Source organism: Erigeron canadensis, chromosome 3, assembly GCF_010389155.1.
Source record: "Erigeron canadensis isolate Cc75 chromosome 3, C_canadensis_v1, whole genome shotgun sequence".
NCBI lineage: Eukaryota > Viridiplantae > Streptophyta > Magnoliopsida > Asterales > Asteraceae > Erigeron > Erigeron canadensis.
In genome coordinates, this window is record NC_057763.1 from 39,372,953 (window position 1) to 39,390,883 (window position 17,931).

General features: G+C 33.4%; 1 protein-coding gene across 2 annotated transcripts; it reads right to left on the bottom strand.

Moving 5' to 3' along the window:
- Positions 1–2,183: 2,183 nt before the first annotated feature.
- LOC122592529 lies at positions 2,184–5,302 on the bottom strand. 2 transcript variants are annotated; one of them, XM_043764781.1, is made up of 8 exons: positions 5,130–5,302; positions 4,948–5,014; positions 3,956–4,022; positions 3,690–3,876; positions 3,506–3,597; positions 2,811–2,935; positions 2,584–2,710; positions 2,184–2,494 (listed from the first exon to the last, which is right to left on the bottom strand). In XM_043764781.1, exons 1-7 carry the CDS (start codon positions 5,150–5,152, stop codon positions 2,648–2,650), a joined length of 624 nt encoding a protein of 207 aa, XP_043620716.1. In that variant the 5' UTR covers positions 5,153–5,302; the 3' UTR covers positions 2,184–2,494; positions 2,584–2,647. The 2 variants fall into 2 exon arrangements, with proteins under 2 accessions (XP_043620716.1, XP_043620715.1); XM_043764780.1 differs by lacking the exon at positions 2,184–2,494 and having other exon boundaries at positions 2,642–2,935.
- Between the last annotated feature and the right edge of the window lie 12,629 nt (positions 5,303–17,931).

Here is a 17,931-nt window from a genome sequence, read left to right on the forward strand (position 1 = left end):
ATGTTTCTTGTTGTCTAGCCTTGAGGCATCGACTCTCTCTTCTTTATCTCTTGAAGGCTTCGATCCTGTCTTTTCCTTTAAGCTAACCTTGCACTTATATATATTTCTCTAAGCCTTCGATCCATCCATCCCTCTCTATCTGAGTCTCTGTTCGTTTGCTTAGCTTTGTCTCGGCCTCAAATATATATGAGAATTTAGGGTTTGTTTATGTGAGATTTCACATAACTCATCATCCACATTTTTAAACATTGTAGTTTGGCAATAGAGACGAGAGCTATGTTAAAGAAATGGATTCGAATCGACCTCCCTTTTATGTCGCCTTAGGAATTATTAAGATGGATTGCAATGGTTTCGACAGAAACATAGCAGATTGAAAGCTATTTTGTTTACATGGTGGTGGCTCCTTTGGAAAGCAAGAAACAACTTCATTCACAATAAGACACGCGAAAAAAGTCCTGATGTATTTAACGCCATGGTTGTCCACTTCGTTTTTGTGGATAACAAACAGGGGTAAAAATCACCGTGTTGCATGGTCGGATTGGGTAATAAACCCCATGCAAGTTGGGTGACACTTGGGTGTTGATATTTGCTCGGACCGATGATTTATTTAGGTTGCGTTTGATTTTTTTTAGCCAGATTGTTTTGGCCTTTGTTTTAGTAATTCATCATCTCTTTTTGAGGTGTGTTAAGTGGCTTGTTTCTTTATTATTTTTTTTTAACTGTACTTCTTCTTTCAATAATACTTATACTGCCGTTCAAAAAAAAAATTTAGTGCATCCGTAATTTTGAAGTTAATATGTGTAAAATTTTATGTTTTGTCGACATCAGTAGACGGAAAGAAGTGTAAATAGAGCAATTGATAGGGTTTATTAGATATTATCAATAAGAACAAAACGGTAATAACAAATTACTTGTAGTGGGTAAAGTAAATGTTACGAGTACAACTTAAAAATCACCTTCCATTCGTTAGACAAACTAGTACTAGGAGTGTGCGAAAAGCCTATAAAGTTTCAAAATAGAGACATGTTAGATGACAGTTCATCAAACCACTTGAGAAAATTTTATGATCTGTCGACATGAGTAGATGAAAAGAAGTGTAAATGTAGCAATTAATAGGGTTTAATTAAATATTACCAATAAGGACAAAAAGGTAATAACAATTTACTTGTAGTGGGTAAGGTATAAGTTACAGCTTAAAAAGCACCACCCATTCGTTAAACAAACTAGTACTAGGAGTGTGCGAAAAGCCTATAAAGTTTCAAAATAGAGACATGTTAGATGACAGTTCATCAAACCAACTTAAGCCTTCCTGATAGCTACTTTTGAACAATTAAATCTTTAACCATACTTCACATCTTTATGTCTACCAACTTCTTGCAACTAGACCCATGCAGCACCATAAAAGTTAAGGACCATCAAATCCTGAAAAGTTAGAACCGCAAACTGCATCAGATTTACACTGCAAGTATCCCACTCCATGGGTTATTATTTACCATCATTAACAAATTACCAAATGGGGTATAGTAGTCATAACCCATACAAGTAACGTCCTTCCTCCTAAGCTCCATCCCGCGAATAGTTATTTTTTCTTCGGGATCAGACCAATCATCTTCACTATCAGAGCAACTATCTACAGCCAGATATTTATGACACACATGGTCAAATACTAGAGAATTAAGAAGAAGCAAAGTAGATCACATAATATCAGAGGTGGCGGGAAATTTTTAATTCCTAAGTTTCATGCTAGATTGACCCACAAACACATCCTTCTCACGTGTATAATTTAATATGTTATATACTTATATATGATATGATAGCAAACACTATATTGTTACATGGAAATAATTAGTTTTTTTAATTTATTATAAACGACTTCAAATATCCAAACACCTCATTCATAAAAGTACTTATTTTGCTATGAGTTCTTTTATAGAAGCCCTTGAGGAAGTGTTTCCAATAGATCCTTATCAAGCTCAAAAATTTTCTTCAGAAATAAGTTAACCAAACTTTTGATAAAACGAATTTCGTTTTTTAGCCAACTTTATTGAACTTTTAGAGTCAGAACATTAGATAAAAATCAGCTCATTTCACACCAATGAATCGGCACAACCAGGGCACAACCACCTATAGGGATACTTCAGCTACATAATATGAAAAACTGTAGAGCTAATACACGTCCCGTATTATGAAGAATTGCATGTTTGCAGTAATGTAATTGGGAATTAATATATAAAAAAAAATATATGAGTTTTAAAAGCATTAGAAACTCCAAATAATGCGTACATTCTGATTTAGGATAAGTCGAAACAAAATGGCTCAAAGTTCTCTCGCCTGATATACTTGTGCATTCAACTTTTGTTTCATAGATGCCAGGTAAGCCTTCTTCGCATGCTATTAAGGTCAGGTAAAAGTAATAATACCCGGTCATTTTTATATATCTGCACTCCTTGAATTCAGGAAAATGGATACGGTTGTGCTCACCCTCCTTAATAAGCTGACAGCATAAACATGCTTACCATTAAATATAATGCATACAATAAAAAAAAACCTAGGCTAGAAGGTTCAAAGCAGTTATAATCATACCATCTCAAAAGCCTGGTTGAAGGTATCAACGGCAAAGTTACCAATAAGACCAACAATGGGGTTATCAAGTGGAACAGTCCTTTTTTCTTTCTCTATACAGGAATCCCTCAGAGATATTGAGACAAGTCTAGGCCGCAATACACATGAAAGATGTCATCAAAACAATGATTGTGCCATAGAAATGAATATGAAAGTGTTAAACCATTGCAGGATTTGTATTTACACACCGTCTTTTTAGCAAATTCTAGAAACTGAAGCCAGATTTTCTCCTCGTCAGCATTCAAGGGAACTACTTCCGTATTAGGGTGCTTCCGGTTGGTATCCAATAGGTCATACGGAGGTGGTGAAAACCCTGAAAAACAAAGATATGAACATACCAAGTCACCATCCATGCATTAACTCATGTGAACATACCATATTGTATGCATATACACCGTGCACAGCAAATACACTAGACACTGTATCACTTAAAAAGCTAAAACAGAACATAAATGTGTTGGATAAATTTGTCAAGAGCATCAAACTTACAATTTTACATGCCGAATCATACTGAAATAGCAACATTGTTCTTATTTATACAAGTATTTCATTTGTATGCACTGGCTTAACCATATAACATAGACAAGGAAAAATAATTATCCATCATATTAATTGTGTATACCTAATCTACAGATAACAACTATATCACACTTTACCAATCCATGTCACTCTTACCTCCTCTGCGTCTTTCATGCGAGATATAATAGCATTAAGAGATCATGTCCTAGTGTTAGTCTATAACCAGATCTAAACAACGTGCACACAAAACAATTAACAAAGGAAAGTGAATGAACACACTTACTAGATATTGCTTTTTATTTCATGACATGTAACATCATTCTATAAGAATGAGATCACCAATACAAAGAATTGGAATGCATACCATGCCTCTTTGGAGAATCAGAACTAATAAAATCAATGTCCGTTAATATAAGACTCTTCTTTGGCACAAGGGTGCTTGCAGTGGCAGGGTCACTGCAAAAAAACAGGAATGTGTTATGAGTATTTACACAAGTAGTTTACAAGCATATACTAAATAACGATATAAAGACCCGAGTGAAACATACTATTTCCAGCAACGTGGGAGAACTTTGATATCCTTATAGTAGTCCACGAAAATGGGAATATCGTCTTCAACAGAATCTAACATGCACTGGAGATTCTTGTCATCTGGGTGAGTCTCCAATTGCTTCCTGATAGTGTTTGCTTTCATAATATCCTTATATAAATCCAGTGGAATTTCAATTGAATCCCCTATTTGAACAATAACAAGGATAAGTTGGTGAAACACGGACAAAAAAAAAAGCCTAGCACATCAAATATAAATGCATACATTGTCCACCAACATTTGTGTTGCTTTCTCTTCTTTCTCTTTTTTTTCTTTTTACCGCGTTGATCCACTAGAAAATCCCATCATGAGAACACATGGTTAAAAAAGAATGGAAACTCAAAAGAATAAGTAGATTAAAATTTAAAAGTAACAACTGAAGTCTAAAATAGGCAGTTTCATACATGACACAAATATAAGCAGGTTTGGGATAATGAGATGACAAGACTAGCATGTTTAATAAATGTGTTGGGTTTGGGTTGACTTTCCAAACTCATCTACAACCCACCAACCCATTAAAACAACCACGATCTAAACTAACAATGGTTAGAGATAAGCCAAAAATACCAAATCCCAATCTTGTCCCGGTACTGGGAAGTGCCGAAGTGGTACCGGATCCCGAGCGTAACTACTTTTGAAAGTTTTCGGGATCGGTATTGGGAATTTCCGTGAATCCCACTTAGTACCACTTAAAACCGACTCCACTTAGCCCATATCCAAAGCCAATTATCCAGCCCATTTAGGTTAAATCCGGTACTAGTAGTTTACAGTCTCCCATGCTACTTATTAACCACAAATACAAAAAACCCTTCATACTTTCAAGATAAAAAAATAATCTTTCTAGAGTTCAATGGATCATCCACACCAAAAAGCCTAAAGATCTTATATCTCAAAATCAAAATATAGAAATATCTCAAGTAAGTTTTTATTTGTGATTGCATTTTAATATATATTTGATTATTAATTAGTTTGCTAGATGAATTCATATGTCATGTGTTTTTTTCGATCATATTTCGAGTACTTATTTATTTTTTTTTATCATTGTTTTATGTTCTGATCTTCCAAAGACCAAGCATACCTTTTTAGTTTTCATTCTTTTGTTGAGAAAAGCCAAAACATAAGCTAACTGAAACACCCCTAATTAAAATAAAAGAATCGGGCTATTACAGATAACAACAACAACAACAATAATAATAATAATATGCATTGATTCTTACATCATCATCACCGGGAAGTTTCATAGTACGTATCCTCTTATTGCGCCGAGGAGGAGGACTAAAATTGCTGTTAAATGATCATCAAAAGTTAATGAAATATCTATCTCTAACAATTAAACAAAATACATATACAAACATAATAATATAAAAATTATATCATATATCATATATGGATGAATTACCAACTTCTTTTGATCTGACCCATGTCGAATGCTTTCACGCCTGAGAAACCCTAATGCCCAAATTGGCGACAAAAAGTGTGAATTTATTTATTGGGATTTACATATACTCACTCCTATCCTATATTCCTTTGTTTTCTTTATTTACATTGAAACCCTGGTTTTTTTTGTTGACATCTGCATTGCATCCTTGTTAAATTGTCAAATATTTAAATCGATTATATATAGGGGATCGGAATATAAGGCTGCTAGGTACATAAGTTTAAATGCCGGATATTTACATATTAATTTTTTAAACCATAAAAATCATAGGGCCCAGACATTTATTCATTAAACAATATATAATAAAATATTATTATGTGAGGGGGTAGGAAATGGAGTATAAGGTTGTCTCATACCCAAGCTTAAATATGTAACCCCTCACATACCATTTTTTAAACTATAATATCATAGGGGGCAATATCACATAAGTACCTATAGGGCGGGTGTTGTTCCAACCGGTCACCGGTCGATCACCACCTTGTCTCCTTACATATCACGTCCACCCTCAAATAACTAAACATTAACATAAATTTAACTTAAATTAAAACAACATTTTTTTGCGGTGACTCGTTATGTAACAAAAACAATTAAAAGTCATAGTGGTTAATAATTTAAAAGCCAAAAGGGATACATTATAAATTACATTTTATGCATATATATAACACAACTTTAACCATGTCACTCTTTTATATAGTAAAGTGGTTTTGGAGGTTACACATTTTTATGTGTTTACATGCACTCTAATAACTTTTTCTTTTAGATAATCATTTTTTTAGATGACACGTAATAATTTGAATCAAATTGTTACAAAAACGACCACTACACATAGAACAATAAATAAAATACCAACAACTATCATCTTGATTATTTACAATAGTAACATAAAATATTGTAATAGAAGAGGTAAGATGTAATTGGGGAATGCAAGTGGACATTCTAGGCAGACCTAGTTAAGACTAGGGATGGGCGTGGGATTGGTACCGTCACGTACCAGTCCCGGTACTGATGGTACCGATCCCGAAATTGATAAAAAGTGGGTACCGATCCCGATCCCATATGAATCGGTATGGAACCGGGACTTCGGTACCAAATCCCGACTAGTACCGAATTTCGGAAAGACATGACTTAAACGTGCCTAACTCAAACATAAGGTGCCTAACTCAAACATAAGATGTATCTTCAAGTAACGTTATGTGTATGGAAAATGTATAATTCAAGGGAAGCAAGGTTAGTAATTTATTTATATAGTAATGCATATTTGGATATGAGGGTCAGCTATACTAGTTGCATTGAATCAAACAGAATGTTGACTATTTCAGTATTTCAAAATGAATAGACTGATATCTTGATGGCCGCATGTGAATTCATTTAAAGACTGCCATGTAAGTAAGGTTGTCTGACACCTAGGATTAATGCTGAGGTGGAGGCTACAGTTAAGATATAGATAAGACACAACTTCTCACTTAGTTATAGGTAGATAACTAAATAGATAAAGATGAGTGTAAATAATATTACTACAGTCGTAGTTCTAGAAAACTAGTACAATATCTGTACATTATCCGGATTAAACTAAAAAATTTACATTTTATAACTTACATATCTTGATCTGTACTTTAGTTAATTTATATTTAAGGTTTTTTTTATGAATTTTCTTGAGTTTTATATTTATTTTAAATATGTTAGGTTATTAGGATTTATAGTTTGTTACATATATACATATAGTTATGTACTAGATTTTAGACCCGTGTTTAAAATTAAACACGGGATTTACGATAATATCAATATTTGATCTTCATATATTTAAGTCATAAAAGCTTATACTTGTATGAAGATATAGGGTTCCAAGTGTTATAGTTTGTGTTTAGGGTCGGATTTTTAGTAACTATGATCCTGAACAAAGATATCACTGACATAAGTTTCTGTTGTACACGATAATATCTTAATGTTTTGCAGGATCCTGGATTCTATAATCAAGATACAGGATATTCAGGAAATGGCTAACGGTCGAAAATGTGTATCAACACTTATGCAACAGATTTCATGAGAGAGTCAATATGCAATCCCTTGAATATCGGAACAAAATGGAAGAATAAACGTGTCAAAGGAGACTCAACGTCTATATTCCCACTTCAACACGTTGATTAACAAGACGCAGAAGATCCCCGATATTTCGGATAGTTAGTTAGATCTTTACATTATAAATATTGAGTGATTGATCGAAGTCTAGACACTTAGCATTCAGTACTCACACTTGTAATCACACACACACACACTCATTCACTGCTTTATTTTTCATTACTCCGATCAAATCACTCACTCATTCACTGTATTGTAATCAACGAAAATAAAAAAAGAACATAGGAAGGGTCGATTGCATCCTCCCGGGGTTTTTTACCTAAGATCACTTAATTGGATCAAGGGTTTTTCATCGTCAACAAAATTCTGGTGTCTTTACTTTTATTTTCATTTCGTTAAGATTTATACATTATTTTGCTTTACTTTACATTATCTTCAACCGTTTTCTTATTTACTAAAAATATTTCGATCTCAAAGATCTTTTCAAACTCGTTTTTAGTACAAACTCTTAGTTTATCTATTTTTGATAAGAAAAGTTTCTTTTTTATTTGAAGATCCTTGAACACCAAACCCCACTTACAAATGTTCGGTTCATTAGTTGTCTAAAATCCTTTCTAAAATTATCTTAGGTAATTTTTGACCGAAACAATTTGGCGCCTACTGTGGGGTAAAAAGGTGTTCTTGCAATTTAATCACATTATCTTAATCTTGATTTCAAGAATTTTTACCAAATTAATCTGCTAAGAATGTTGACTCTCAAAATGCTTCTTCTGTTGTTTCTGGATCTACAACTTTGAAGAATTTAATCAAGCCTCCAAAGAGTAATAATAACAGGAACACTGGAAAAGCTGTTGATGGTTCATGTGCAGGATATGATCCAATTGGCCCGATGCCTAAGGAGCCAGAACCCTATTTAGATCCATTTGCAGGATCACAGGTAAGAACTAATCGTGGCGAAACAAACGCTAACCCAGATGTTGCTTCCATGATTAAAGGTTTGCATGAACAATTAGCAACGACACAATCAGAAAATATCGCTAGATTCGATATTTTAGAGTCTATAATGATAGGAAGCGGGAGCTAATGATCTAGAAGTCAAGAAGTCAGAATTCACGACTTAGAGGCTCCAGAGAATTCACCCGCAATTAATAGGAGTGTTAACTTTAGAGGAACCAATACCCAAAGGGCGTCGGCGTCTCAATCATTGGGTCGTTTATTTTCTACTCCTCCTGCAAAATCTGGATCTGCTTCCTTCTTTTACGAAGGAAATAATTCAAATAATAACAACAACAATAATAATAATGAACAGATGTTTCCCTCGTTTTATTTTAACTTGAAAAGATTGGAATCAAAACTTCGTTTCCCTCGTTTTCTTTTAAGTACAATTTAAATGAGGAACAGATGTTTGTAACTTGTAAGTAGCGAAGAAAGATCCAACATGCAGTTAATGGTTACGTTTTATAAAATCAGTTGTAGTTTGTAACCGTAATTTTTAGTTGTAAATTGTAGCATTTAAAAAAAATGTTAATTAAAGTTTTTATTTTTAGAGGTGTTTAAATAGTAGTTGTAGCTATAACTTTGAAAGGATTTTGTTTGGTTTTGGAAACTAAAAGTTTCATCCAAACTAGTAGCTCCCGAAACGCTACCTGGAAGCAGTGTTTTAATTTAGAGATTTTTCTTTTAATTAAAAGCTAAAGTAGTTACATCTAAATAAAACTTATCTACCAATAAATTAAAACATGATTGAAATGTTCTTAAAACGACACATGACATAATCTTTGATCGACACGTTACACGTGTACTTTTTATTTATTTATATTATTAAATTAGTTTTATTTTAAATTGTATATAGATTCAATTTCCTTATTAGACTTATAATCAAATTCGGCTTATTAATACAAATGACATTATAACTTTATTTGATTGATCGTTTTCTCATTAATTAATTAATTGGTTTTTTTTCTCAATTCTTCAATTTCTATTACTTATAATATGTTATTAACATGAAGACTTTAAAAATTTGAGTTTTTGATTCGAAATCATAAGGGTACTTGTCGTCATATACTATACTTACAACTTCCGATTTTGATTTGATTATAAAAATTTAAGGTAAATCCAAAACTCTAACTAAACATATATTATATTTATCGTTATCGTTTATTTTAATTTAGCTTCGATCATCGATTTACTTTAACCGCAATTTATTTCATACCGTATAGATTGTAACCCGTTTACCAAATTTAAACCACGTATCATCAACCATTATATCCCGTTTAAGAAAAAGATATCCTATGTCTGTATCAAAATAAAATTATAACAATAATATAAATCTCAACCATAGGTTATTTATCCCTATTTTTCCCCTTCTAATTTTTTTAACTTTTTTTTCTTTTTATTTATTTTCAAATGTGAGAATGAGTACCCAATGATAATAGGATATAGCTTCATCTAAATGTCTTAACGAAAGATAGCTTTAGAGGTGATAGATTATAATGGGTCATAAGTCATAAGCGATTAGTAATAGACTCGAGCTCCGCCTTTTATCTGCCATGCTCCACCCTCGGCTAACGGCCTTCGCACTTAGCCTTATGCGCTACACCCTTTCAATTTTTATTATTTTGTTTTTGAATGAGTTTTTTGTAAGTATACTGGGTGAAAATGTTTAAATAAATGGATAAAGATGAATGTATTTTGGGTACGTAAATTCATCTTTTGAAATTTTAGGAAGGGGTTTTCCCAATTATAAGGTAATATCAACATAGATAAAGAAGCAGAGATAAATCTTAATTTTATTAACCGGATATATGTTAATTTTATTAACTCGATATCAAACAATTAAAAAAAAGGGTAATTGATCAATAAGAACCCTCTGATCCTATGCATTATTTGGTACTCATTTGTCCCCTAGTCAGGCTAGTGTTTAGATGACTCTCAACCACTTAATAATTATCTGATTATCTCAAGTTTGCCTTTGTCAAAACTTGAACTCAAGATCCTCTTAGAAAAGTGGTCGTTGGTGCCAATGGGCTATATTACCTAGTGGTTATTTGTATCCATACTTTTATACTGTATTAGGAAAAGAATAGCCCCGTCTTTGAAGCTAGTGAACACATAATACTGCTTCTTCAACAAGTCTTTCCTACTCTTCTTGAGATCGGCGTCACCTTCACAATGCTCTTTGAGTGCATCCCATAAGCCTTTTGTTGTATCATACTTTTCAAACAGATGCAGAACTTCCCCTTGGAGAGCCATTCGGAGTGAACCCAATGCCTTGCTTTCAGCTTCATAATCTTTCTTCTTATCAACATCCATTTGCTCATATGTAGCAAGCCTAGCACTGTCTAAACTTGAAAGATCACCTGTTACTGTTGGAGTATAACCATTTGTAATGCATATCCACATCCTTACATCCATCAGCCTACAGTATGACTCGAATATGACCTTCTAATTGAAGTATCTGTCAAGGCTTATCAACTTTGGTGGTGAGTTGGCCTTTCCGGTTTCATGATCCATCAAAATCATTTGATTCAGCAATGCTTGATAGTTTGCGGGTAACTGTGACGTCATTTTCTTAAAGCTAGTAAAGTTCACGAGCTGCTTAAAATAAACGAGGTCGTAAAGTTCATGAGGTCCAAGAATACGAGGTCGCAATTAGATCTCGAGGTCGTAATTGAACTGTGAGGTGGTAATTGAGCTCACGAGGTCGCAAATGAAAAATGAGGTCGCAATTGAACTGGCGAGGTCGTAATTAGCTATCCAAGTCGAAATACGAGTTGGACGAGGTAATACGAGCCCGCGAGGTCGCAAACGCTACTGGTCCAATGATTTTCTTGAATTCAAAACCCTAAAAGCTAACAACACACAAACGACGGCTGCAAACACCAAGATATACCACGGACAAGATTTTCGGTCGTAAACTCATGAAAGAATCACGTTTAAACGACCCTAAATCAATGTTGTCTATCTGGTAACCTTCCGGTATGAAACCAAGAGGCTCTGATACTACTTGTAAGTCTCCTTGACGCCAATCGTTAATAGTTTGATCCCGTTATCCAGAGGTACGGAATCCCTCTCTTTAACGTGGTGATTCACAACGAAAGCCCCTAGATCACCTGTTGTCTCGCATATCTTCTTCGTGCTAGCGGAACGACCTTTGACCTATTAACCTACACAAATATGCTTGAAAATTCGACAAATGTTCGACCTTAATCTCTGTTAGGGTTCTGGTATTTATAGGAAACACCCGATTGGACTTCAGCGAGTCGCCCTCGCAAATCCAGCCCAGCCCGTCACAATTACGAGGTCATAATTGGTGATTGGCTCGTAATTGGCCCTGCAATTACGGGGTCGTATTCCTATTGTCCACATCATAATTGTCCCTGCAATTACGAGGTCGTAATGCACACTTAGCAGAATATTATCATACATTCAATACTCAAACTTAATCTAGTATTCTATGCATAATACAAAGTAGGGATGTGCGTGGTCCGGTTTGGCCGGTTTTTACTAAAAATCTCAACCAAACCAATGTAAACGGTTTAACATTTTTTCAAACCAATCCGCCCAAATTGTTATGCCAAACCAAACCAACCAAAACCATTAACCGTTTGGTTTGGTCTGGTTAAACGGTTATCATACTTTTGACGTTCATATATAAAAGTTTTTAGTAATACCAAATTGCAAAAGTTTCACTCATACATAAAATGAAACGCAAAGTATTTTGAAAAATATAAATATTAATTACTTGGTGATTTAGGGATGGTATCTTTAAAAAATTTAAATCTAGATATTGAATATGTCCAACTTCATATCAACTAATAGTTTGTTATTTATAAGTTATAATATTGAATATTAATATATACATGTACATATACATATATATATATATACAATTGATATAATTAAATGGTCCGGTTTGATTAAACCGGTTTGATAAAAGTCTAAAACCACAAACCAAACCATAAGAGCGGTTTGTTAAAAAGGTAACCGACGGTTTAATTTTTTGATTTTAAACCGACCAATCCGTCCAGTTATTTCGGTTTAAACGGTTTAGCCGGTTTAAACCAAACCGTGCACATCCCTAACACAAAGTTAATTAATGACAATTACAATGACAAAGACATATTATAATATAAGCCCAAACAATCTAGACTTCTATTGACATAGACGTGCACTTACACAACCATATTTGTACGACAAAAATAATATTATATTTATTCTTTTTGCCTATAAATACCAAGTCATTTCCCTCATCCAAATTACACATTTTTGCAATTTGGTGTCTTTGCTTAAATACTCTCGATCTAAACTGTTATACTTCACAACTTTAAGTATTTCGAACAAGGAGTTTATTTAGCAATATTAGATCACTTGTAATTCATAGGTTGTTTAGATACTTACTTTGTAATATCTTGTTCCGCAACAACCTTGTATTTTATTTAACATCAATAAATAAAATACACTTGAAAATTATATTGTGTCTCACCATTTACTTTACTTGCTTATCTTTATATATTGCTTAAGTTACGTATTACTTTATATATATTCTTGCATTTATATATCTTGTAATACTAGTCCAATCTAATGCATACTTGACTTGTTATATTCTACACTTATGGGTTAAACCATCGAGTGAGGGACTTCACACAATACCTCAAGAATGAGAGACAAAGAATTAGGGTTTTGAAATTGAAATTCTTCTTTAATATTTCAGCCACCACCACCTCAAAGAAAGCCCCAAATTTCAATTTCTAATACAATAGGAGATGATTGTTGTTATTCTGGGATTACAATTCCTTAATTTATGATTTGAAGATTCAATTGCATGAACTTTGGAAGAATTTGAGAGATGAGTTAGTTAGAAGTGAAGTGAAATTTGAAGTGGGAAAACATGAGTCACAAACACTATGTGGTTGGCTTTCTTCTCAGATGGCCACGTCCCATACTAATTTTAGTGGGTTTAATACCCGCTAACCACTAAAGTTCCAACTAAATTAACCCCTTAACTTAAAACAAAATACTAGGAAATTAATTTAGTGTCAAAACTATGAAAAGGGTTAATTTTTATTTACCTTAAAAGGTTAATTTTTATTTACCTTAAAATATTGGGGTGTTACAATTCAGCTAACAAATTTCCAAGTTGATTTCGGTATATCTATTTAATATATTTGAATTCTATTTTTTTTAGCTTTGATTAATATATTTTGAGACTACCCGTCCATTGGACGGGTCTGAACACTAATAATTTAATAAACATAGAAAAGATGTTGAAAAATAGTGATGTTGTCATTTTTACAATCATTTATTTTTTCAATTCTAAGACCATATACCTATTAGTATCTATTATTTAAAGATCTTAAAATACTAGCGATGTACAACTAAGTATGTGTAACCAATTCTCACCCATTTATTATTTTTTTATATCTATAATGTTATTATATATAAAGTTATATTTTGATAACAATGTATAACATAAAAAAATAAAATGATACTTTAAAATAAAAATCAAAAAAGTAATTTAAAAAATAATAATTTAGATTTCAAGAACTATTTTTTATTTTCATATCATTCAAATAATTACTTGCTATAACTATAAATTGTAGAAATTAGTTTCCATGATTAATGACTTATTAGATAAGAGTAAAACTATGAAAGTAAAAAAGAAAAAATAAAACATAAGCATTTTGATTAGTGACTCTAATTAAAAGTAAATCTTTATCCAAAAGTCTAAACTTTTTCATTTTATAATAAAAGTTTCTTTAATTTTTCTATGAAGGTATATGTTGGTTTTATATTCCAAATCAATTTAAACTTTATTACGATTAAAATTTCAGTAACATTTCCACAAAATAAGAATGTTCTAAAGTTTACTTTGAGATCATTCTTTCTTTTGAACAACAACTTCTTTTACTCTTGTTTCTAAAGTATTCTGAATGTCTATAATCGAATTTAGGACTTTCTAATACACCGTAGATATGTATGAAATTATATCAATACAATGAGTCACCAATCTCATTGATATGTATATCATATACTAGGTAATCAACTCGGGTTTAACCCGGGCATTTTAAATAATATTTTAAACAAAAATTAAATGTAAAGAAAAATATATGTAACTTTTGTTATTTAATACATTATAAGTTTATAACTTAGTTTGGAGATATTAAACTAACTAATATAATATTTATATATAAATACTTATTGCATTAAACATAATAAGACATTTCCAATCAAAAATAGAAATTTAAAATATTTATATGTAAATACTTATTGGAGTAAGACATTTCCAATCAAAAATATAAATTTAAAATAAGTATTTAATGGGTTATTTATCTTTAAAAATGTTCAATACTAAATATGACATCATAAATAAAATAAAACATTTTGAAAAGAAATATAGACATGCCACATAATATTTTTTCTAAAAATAACTTTAGAATACAATTCTCTTTTATTATATATAGAGATTTTTATGTTATTTGCATCACATCATTTATTTTTGACAAGTGACTATCATCAAAATGATTGATGATATCATCTTCTTATCAATGGCTTATAAGTGGGGAGACTCCATCTCCATCGCCTTGGACATCATTTTTTTTTTTCTTTAAACAATATTTTGATGAAGTAGATTTTTATCATTAAAAATTATAAGTTGTGAATAATCATAATTATTGATTTTATATAATAACAATTAAGTACATTATTATATCTTAACAAGCAGATTTACATTCAAATTCTTAATAACATTACAAAGAAAAAAAATAATACTTATGGGAAATTTTTAGTTTTAACGAGTACGTGCAACTGTTGGGTATAATATTTTTTTATTGCATGTCATTCACAATGAATAACGTAGTGCAAAAAATAGACCGGTGCAATGCACGAGTTTCACCTAGTAAGATCTATCTACATCTTAAGTTACCTCACGGACCATTAACATATTAGGGCATCTCCAATGGTATTTAATGAAAAGCTTTTTTTGAGAAAAAAAAGTCTTTACAATAGATTGATATCATTGGGTTAAAAGACTTATTTGATGAATAGGTTGAGCTTTCTCAACCTTTTGCAAAAAAGCTTTTTTCCAAATACATATGATTCTAATTAAAAAAAACTATATAAAAAGCTTTTCCATTAGAAGTAATAGCTTTTTAATAGGTTTAAATTAATAGATATTAAGGTGTCAAAATAAAAAAGCTTTTAAAGGCTTTTTATCATTATGGATATTTTAGTACTCAAAAAAAAAAAAAAAAAAACCGACGCGGAACGGTTTCTTTCATTATATTTCCTTTTCCCAAATTGTCATCATGCGCTACAGCTTTCGTTTCATTTTTCTACGACAACATAGCCACATAGTCACATACCATCCGGCCTCGTTATTAATGGGGTTTGGGAAGATAAGCCAAAGCTGATCAAAAAACATATCTTTGGTTTACTTCTTGGGATAAATTTCGTGAAGATTGGGTCGACAGACCAAAGTTTAAAGATTTGGCTGGTTCAAGATTGACGAGTGAAGAAGGTGAAAGTCTAATTGGGCCGTTCTCCAAGGAGGAAATCAAAAAAGCCATTTTTGAATGCGGAGATGACAAGGCCCCCGGGCCTGATGGATTTAACTTCAGGTTTGTCAAACGATTTTGGTCCCATATGGAGGCCGAATTTGTGACTGTATTTAAGGAATTCTTTGTGTCTGGGAAAATTAGCTTGGGGAGCGGGTCGTCCTTTATCACCCTCATCCCTAAGCTTAAAGATCCCAACGATCTGAATGATTACCGCCCTTCTGGGGAGCGGTATCATTAATAAAGCCGTCTTAAAAGTTTTAGCCAATCGACTTAAGAAGGTTGTGAGATCGGTTGTCTCTTCTAATCAAACCTCCTTTCTGGGGGATAGGAATATCATAGTCGGGCCTCTAATACTTAATGAAATATTTTCGTGGGCCAAGAAAAAGGACAGAAAAGTTTTTGCTTTGAAAATTGGTTTTGCCAAGGCATACGATAATGTTAATTAGAAGTTTCTCATGTCGGTTATGGGCTGGATGGGGTTCCCGGATAGGTGGTCCAGTTGGATATTTGGTATTCTGTCGTTAGCCAGGTCTTCAATTTTGGTAAATGGGTCACCCACTTTCGAGTTCCAATGTTACAAGGGGATGAGACAGGGAGATCCAATCGCGCCCTTTTTGTTTATCTTGGTTATGGAGGCCCTCTCGGTGATGTTCAAGAGGGCTGTTGGAGCAGGTCTTGTCAAAGGAGTCGAGTTCGGGAAAGACAATCTTATGATTTCCCATTTGCTATACGCGGATGATTGTGTGGTGCTCGGTGATTGGAATCTTGAGAATCTCAAAAACGTGGTCAGGGTGCTCAGGGTTTTTAATATGTGTTCCGGACTCAAGATACATTTTGGAAAATCCAACTTGTATGGAATCGGTGTAAAGGGTGACGAGGTGGTTAGCATGGCCAAAATGGTTAATTGTGCAAATGGAACGCTCCCCTTCAAACACTTGGGAGTTTGGATCGGGGCAAACATGATTAAGATAGTTAACTGGAACTTTATTATAGATATTTTTGAAGCTAGACTGTCTCGTTGGCGAGCTGCAAGTCTGTCTATGGCTGGCAGAATCATCTTGATTAAATCGGTTCTGGAGAGTTTACCCACTTATTCTTTCTCTCTTTATAAAGCTCCTCAGAAGGTCATTGATTGTCTTGAAGTGCGAATAAGAAGGTTTCTCTGGGGCAGCTCGAGTGATGGCCGGAAAATTCATTGGGTGGCTTGGGATAGAGTTGCTTCACCTGTTGATATGGGTGGTCTCGGGCTCAGCAAATTAAGGGACACGAATGTAGCACTCCTTTAAAAATGGTTGTGGAGGTTTAAAAACGAACCTAATAGCCTATGGAGAAGGGTTATTGCAACGATTCATGATACAAAGAGAAGTTGGCATCACGTCTCGGTGAACAAATACTTACCAGGTACATGGAACAACATTGTTAAATGTTTCGAGTCGGTTAAAGTGGCTGGAAGAGGGATTAATTGTTTACTCAAAGGCGTCGTGGGTAACGAGCGAGATATTAGTTTTTGGATGGACAAGTGGTTGTGTGAGGAACCACTTAAATCTAGGTACCCTCTCCTATTCAAGCTCGAAAAGAATAAGAAGGCGAGGGTGGCTGATAGGGTTGTTGGGGGATGAGATAATGACTGTTTATGGGAATGGACCAAAAAACCGTCCAACAATGAAGAGAAGGGTGAGCTGGTTAGTCTCGAGAAAATGATGGAATGGGTGGTCATTGGAAGTAGAGTGGACATGTAGGTGTGGTCTGGTAGTAGAAACAGTATCATGACGGTTAGAAACGTGAAAGATTTCATTATGTCCGGTCAGGACTTTAGTGGCAGGTTCATTTTTGAATGGCGCAAATGGGTTCCAAGGAAATGCAACATTTTTTTATGGAGGGCGGTTATGAACAGGATCCCCACTTCGGAAGCTTTGCTGGCTCGTAACTGTAACATAACTGACCCTATTTGTGTTTTTTGTGGGGACGAAGTGGAGACTGTGGAACATATTTTCTGCAAGTGTATGTTGGCTGCCAAGATTTGGCAGTGTGTACAAGACCGGTGCAAAACGACTCCTTTCTTCATCTTCGATGTCAAGGATCTTGTATTGTTTCATGAGCAACAAAGGAAGAGTGACATTGAAAAATCG